The sequence below is a fragment of the Aplysia californica genome, unplaced genomic scaffold, assembly GCF_000002075.1.
Source record: "Aplysia californica isolate F4 #8 unplaced genomic scaffold, AplCal3.0 scaffold00480, whole genome shotgun sequence".
Taxonomy (NCBI): Eukaryota; Metazoa; Mollusca; class Gastropoda; order Aplysiida; family Aplysiidae; genus Aplysia; species Aplysia californica.
In genome coordinates this window covers 75131-81816 of record NW_004797750.1, presented here as the reverse complement: position 1 = coordinate 81816, position 6686 = coordinate 75131, and the positions used below count along the sequence as shown (strand labels likewise).

Genomic DNA, 6686 nt, shown 5'->3' with positions numbered 1-6686 from the left:
GAATCTTTGGCGGCCAATTTTTCACTAATTTTACCTCTGAAAACATGTGACCCCCACCTCCTTCATTCGCTAATATCTCGACTTGTATGCAAGGTAAATGGATTTTTTTTCATCCAAATAAAGACAAGTGAAAAAGCTTTAAGATGATACCAATAACCCAATATGCCAAAAAAATTGACGAGAGCCTGATTCCACCACGTTGCTTCACTTTTTTTTCCACACAGACCTTCAAGAACTTAATCATTTCCCAGTACCATCACTCATCCAACAGTGAACATCATCATGTCGGTACCCAAGCTCTACTACTTCGACATCATGGGTCGGGCGGAGATGATTCGCCTTGTGCTTGCTGCTGCGGGGAAGCCGTTTAAAGATATCCGATTTTCATTCGAGGAATGGCCGAAATCGTACCAAAAAAGTAAGTAGTGACATTATACATTGGTAGTGGTTAAAACACGAATGACAATAATAATAATAATAATAATAATAATAATAATAATAATAATAACAATAAGAATAAGAATAATAATAATAATAATAATAATATTAATAAAAAAAAAAAAATAATAATAATAATAATACTCATAATAACAATAATAATAACAACAATAATAATAATAATAATAATAATAATAATAATAATAATAATAATAATAATAATAATAATAATGATAATAATAATAATATTTGGAAAATTGACAAAGAAATTGAAAAAGAACAGTTTGGCTTCAGGTCTGGAAACTGCACCGTAGAAGGAATCTTCTGTATGAACACCATGGCACAGAAAAATATTCAAGTCTGAAAAGACCTCTTTGCTTGCTTTATTGATTGCTCAAAAACTTTCGACAGAATCCATCACATCAGGCTGATTGAGTGTTTGGAGAAGATAGGTATAAAGGGCAACGATATATTAATAAGAATCTTAGAGAATCTTTACTGGCAGCAGAAGGCAGCAATAAAAGTGCGTAAGATAAGATAAGATGAGATGAGATGAGATGAGATGAGATGAGATGAGATGAGATGAGATGAGATGGGATGAGATGAGATGAGATGAGGTGAGATGAGATGAGATGAGATGAGATGAGATAAGTAAGATAAGATAAGATAGATAAGATAAGATGCATCTTTATTGTACAGATCCTGGCACACTGGTTTGGTGTTTGGTATAGTTGCGAGCGCCGTAAAACCTTATACTATACATACATACATACTATACACACACACACACACACACACACACATAAACACACACACACACACACACACACACACACACACACACACACACACGTCACGTAGGCTTACTATCATATTATGCAGAATATAAATGAGCAGCATGCAAGCAATATAAACAATAATAATCTTAAGCTAGATACACGCTCAATGTTATTCTAATGCATGCTTTAAGGTCGTAAGTATACTTATACCGGATGGTTAAGATGGAAGCATTTTGATAGATGATGGTAAAAATGATCTTCCATTTTATCTTTTTTTTGTTACAGATCAGAAGCATGGGTCTTTTACTTCGGATTGATGTTTTTATTGGAGGGAACAAAGAATTTTTTTTGTTTAAAAAGATGGAATTAATTTTTTTAGTGCAAGCTATTATGTACAATTCATCCAAGTAGGGGAATGTAGATGTTGAAATTTCACATGCTTTCCGTATTAGTCGATTTAATTTTTTTTCATCTTGTTGTCTTGTGTTCCCGGCCCATACTGTTATATAAAAAATGATCGTACTTTCTATGGTTGAATGGTAGAATATGGACATCGACGTTTTATCAACTTTAAAATGCCTGAACTATCAGAATAATACTGGAATCCATAGAAGGGGGAAACAAGGCCGCGTCCTCTCTCCCTGTCTTTTTAATATCCGTACAGAGTTTATTTTAGAGAATATCAAGTGCTACTGGGAGTCACTATTGAGAGGTCGAAAAATCAATAACCTGAGATACGCAGATGAAACTCTCCTGTTTGCATATGCGAACGAAAATATTTCTAAAATTGTGAAAGTAGTAAAAGTGAACAGAAGAAAGGCAGGCATCGAGATAAACCAAAGAGAAAACAAAAAGAATGGCCATATCAAAGGATTGCGAGAGAATTGAACAAATGCACCAATAATTCAAGTATCTAGGGGCAATAATCACAGATGAAGGAAAAAGCAAAAAATAAAATAAACCTACGAAAAGCAAATTCAAACACAAAAATCAGCTATACGCACACATTATCTAAAACCTGGCAACTATCTCTCACTTTAAGAAAGAAAATGCTGGAATGCTACATCTTCCCCATTTTCCTATATGGCGCTGAAACCTGGACTTTAATAAAGAAAGAAGAAAACAAAATGTGAGGCAGCATGGTGGAATCAGGCTCTCGTCAACATAATCAAAGTGAAGAAACTTCCATTTTTCCACAGGTTTGGGAACTTTTATCAAATTTTTGCTTTTTTTAGCTCGACACCTTTCATGCCCATTAAAGAACTCATTTCTGTGAGGATTTTTCTGAAAAAAGTTGATTAAAGGCACAAAAAATGTAAATTTTCAGTTATCATGGACTCTTACGCTAAGGAAATAATTAATCTTTGGCGGCCATTTTCTCACTAATTTTACCTCTGAAAACAGGTGACCCCGACCTCCTTCAATCGCAAATATCTCGACTTGTATTCAAGATAAATGGATATTTTTTCATCTGAATAAACACAGGTGAACAAGCTTTAAGATGATACAATAACTCTACAAGCCCAAAAATTGACGAGAGCCTGATTCCACCACGCTGCCTCACAAATAGCTGCGTCTGAAATGTGGTCCCGCCGTAGAATGGCTGGAATAAATTGGACAGCAAAAAAGACGAACAATGAGGTGTGACAGCTTCTCCACTCAAGACAAACCCTGTCGAATAGAAAAAAAAGTAGGAAAATTCAATATTTTAACCTTTTTAAACGACACGAGACCATTGTGAAAGAGGAGCAAGAAGAAAGGACGTGGGGCAGAAGAGCCAGTGGAAGATAAAGAGTAACCTGGATGGACAACATAAAAACATGGACTGGCCTGGATATGACAGAATGTGCAACGCAACTCGCTACCATTAAGGATCTAAGGTCATTACACGTCAGCCTCTGAGTCAGGGATGACACCTGTAGATAACCAGATGATGATGATGATAATAATAATAATAATAATAATAATAATAATAATAATAATAATAATAGTAGTCATAATAATGGTTATAATAATAATAATAATAATAATAATAATAATAATAATAATAATAATAATAATAATAATAATAATAATAATAATAATAATAATAATAATAGTACTAATAATGATGTAGAGGAGTAACATAGTTTGCGTCAGGCAAGTTGGTAAGATGAGCGGAAAGCTCAAGGAAAAGAGAAGAGAGGAAACGTGATTGTAAAGGCATTGCGAATAAGAAATGCAACGGAAAGTAACTCATGTAGCCTAACTATGCTTATGAGCCTTGAAATCTGTGGAAATGTGTCTGGTCATCCATTCATTTGTAAGTGCTACTTATTGTTCATCTCTACAGAGGACAATTTAATTATCAGAAAGCTCATTTTCTATACGTTTCTTTTCAGATTCGTCTATTACTTGTTTTTAATGTTTCCCCCTTAATTGCGTCCCTTCAAATATTTTCTTAGATTTATGCTTCGGACGTTTATTGAACCTAAAATAACATTTATTCTTTCAAATATTGAGATATTTCAAGAGTTGGAACTGTGGCAATGATATCATTATCTGGTAGACTTACAATGACGTGGTGGAAGAAAATATTTGTTGTGTATTGTACCGTGGCATTGTCCGGTAATCAAACTTTGGCTATCGACACATTGGGTTCTGTTTTTTCTTCTGATTTTTTTTTTCATAATCTCAAGAATGCTTAACACTGAATTTCCTCAGAGTCTCCTTTTGGCTTGTGTCCGTGGGTCGAAATAGACGGTGAAGTTTTCGGACAGTCAGTGGCCATCGCAACATACTTCGCCAGACAGAATGGTAAGTTTTGCACTAGAATGTGTTGCTTAAACGTTGCCCCACGGGAGGCCTATCGGCGACGGGGTATTATAATATAATATAATATAATATAATATAATATATATAGAAATAAAAACGTTGTAGCAGTGATCTCGTTTTTTAACATGCGCACTTGTTAAAGTTAACTTTTTTTTTTGGTATGGTTTGTGTGGCCTTTGAGATCGAAAATCAGTTGGTATACAACAACTGGAGCAATTTTTTGGTGAAAAAATGTCTTGCAGACCAGGCACAAGTGCTGTTTTACTCTTACGCCATAATGAGAATTCTGGTGATGAATAAGCTAGATCTAAGCTTTTCAGTTGCGATTCAAATTCCCTTTTTGGTGAAAATGCAATCATCACTTTGAATGTTTTCAGTATGCTGAAATTTTGATAATGGTTGGAGAATTTTTGCCGAGATTCAGATGTAGTACTGATGAACTGCCTGCATCTGTATCCTGGTCCGTGTTACGCGCTCTGCGCACTGCGTGGGTGGCATATGTTTAAGCTCTTTTGGGTAAAAGTAAAGTATAACTCCACCGCCACCCCCCCCCCACACACCACACACACACACACACACACACACACACACACACACACACACACACACACACACACACACACACACACCATGTCTTTGCGCATCACGACGACCCCAGCCCCATGTTTCACTTTCTGTAACACTCGACCGGACACCCTATATCATGACCGCCACAGTGACCCTGGATGGTGTGCAGCTGTAGACCAAGCACCTCAAAATTACGGGGATGGAAGGGGAAGGATGTTATACTTTATTGTTGTCGTTCTTTTGCCTATCAAGAGTGTATTATTTTTGCCTTCTTTTCCTTCCGAGTGCCAAATCGGAAATAGACATATGTGATACAGCGTGGTTGAATCAGGCTCTCGTCAATTTTTGTGCATGTAGAGTTATTGGTATCATCTTAATGTTTACTTGTCTATATTTGAATTAAAAAAATATCCATTTATCTTGAATACAAGTCGAGATATTTGCTAATGAAGGAGGTGGGGGTCACCTGTTTTCAGAGGAAAAGTTAGTGAGAAAATGGCCGACAAAGATTAGTTATTTCCATAGCTTAAGAGTCCGTGGTAACTGAAAATTTCATTTTTTTGTGCCGTAAATTAACGTTTTCAAGTAAAATCTTCACAGAAATGAGTACTTTAATGGTCATGAAAGGTGTTGAGCCAAAAAATAAAAATTTGATAAAAATTCACAAACCTGCGGAAAAATGCAAGTTTCTTCACTTTGATTATTTTGACGAGAGCCTGATTCCACCACGCTGCCTCACTTTTGTAGTTACGGTTTGCTATTATTTTCTCCGCTCAGATTTTGTTAAAAGAACAGCTACATTGTTATCCTGTTCTTTCCCCGTCTTCCACTATCCATCTGTTCAATATCTTACGTCCTGCTTTACACGCTACAATGACCGCACACGTCTTTGTGTATATCCATTGGTTGACTTGTTATTAGAAAAACGCCGATAGCAAAGGATGTTACACTTTACAATTTCACATTTTCTTTGTTTAGAACACCATAACACATGTTAGATTGTGTTCAACATTCGCGGTTTGCTAGCTTATCATTCTTTGCTCTTTCGTCCTCTTGTGTGCTTTACTGGTTTTTGTTGAAGTATGTAATATAGTGAATACAAACTAGAGCCAGCAGGAATGTGGTTGCTGCGGAGATTTTTCGCAGTTTTATTAAAGAAAAAGAAATAAAATGAGGTAGTGGTGCAAGACACTGCGAGGCTGATCGCAAGAAGTAACCATTGGAAAGTGACCAATGCAGTTTCCAGGAGAGTGGGATCGAAATAAAGGCCTGGAACATCTTGCTCTCACTAGAGACATAGAAGACAAAGGAATCAGACGTAGACTAAGAGCAGCTCACTTAGAGGACTGACATAAGTGATTGTCTGGGAAGACTGGGGTAGTAAAACTTTTTTTTAGAGCATACAAGCAGAAAAATAAGTCGAAAAGCATGATAGCTTACGCCTGCTTCAAATCTGGTGATGATAATGATGATTATTATTAAGAATAATATATTCTTTAAAATATCTCGTTCCATGCAGTTAAAATAATTATTCTAATAATACCAGTTTGTTGCTTTCTGTTCATTCTCATTGTTTATGGGTTTTTTATTCAGCCACGGCGCCTGGTAAATATCATTATAGTGTCATATTATTTGTTAGGTTGATTTGTATTCTTTTTGAAGCAGAATACTCACCAATTCTTTTTACCAAAATATATACTAGAAAGAATGTCCATCGATTAACTAGTGGTTCATGAGTCATAATATTATTGTGTGTATTCTCATGTCATTTCATTATTGACGCTTATAATGAAACAGAACGTTATGTTAATTTTATTATCGGTAATATTGAAATGTTCCAGACCTCTACGGGAAAACCGACAAGGAATGTCTTCAAATCGATCAGTTGTTGAACGTCATTCAGGACTTTCTCGCCCTATCTACCAAGATTTTCAAAGAAACAGATAAAGACAAGAAGGTGAACGATTCTCTAAAAGCTTAAATTACTGAACCATTACTGACTTTGCCTCTGCTCGAGTAATTCACATCAAAGAAATGGCTCATTAACTTTTTCATTCTCTGTATTGTGTGTTCTCTCTCTGTCTCTGC

At 35.7% G+C, this 6686-nt stretch overlaps 1 protein-coding gene across 1 annotated transcript; it reads left to right on the top strand.

Moving 5' to 3' along the window:
* Positions 1-236: 236 nt before the first annotated feature.
* LOC118478303 (glutathione S-transferase 1-like) lies at positions 237-6672 on the top strand. Its single transcript, XM_035971680.1, has 3 exons — positions 237-418; positions 3921-4013; positions 6440-6672. Exons 1-3 carry the CDS (start codon positions 283-285, stop codon positions 6577-6579), a joined length of 369 nt encoding a protein of 122 aa, XP_035827573.1. The 5' UTR covers positions 237-282; the 3' UTR covers positions 6580-6672.
* Positions 6673-6686: the final 14 nt, after the last annotated feature.

Bases quoted from the DNA above. Each gene is read 5' to 3' on its own strand.
- LOC118478303 (XM_035971680.1), top strand. From the start codon at position 283: ATGTCGGTACCCAAGCTCTACTACTTCGACATCATGGGTCGGGCGGAG. The intron at 419-3,920 runs GTAAGTAGTGAC...GAATTTCCTCAG, and splicing joins GCCGAAATCGTACCAAAAAA to AGTCTCCTTTTGGCTTGTGT. The intron at 4,014-6,439 runs GTAAGTTTTGCA...GAAATGTTCCAG, and splicing joins ATACTTCGCCAGACAGAATG to ACCTCTACGGGAAAACCGAC.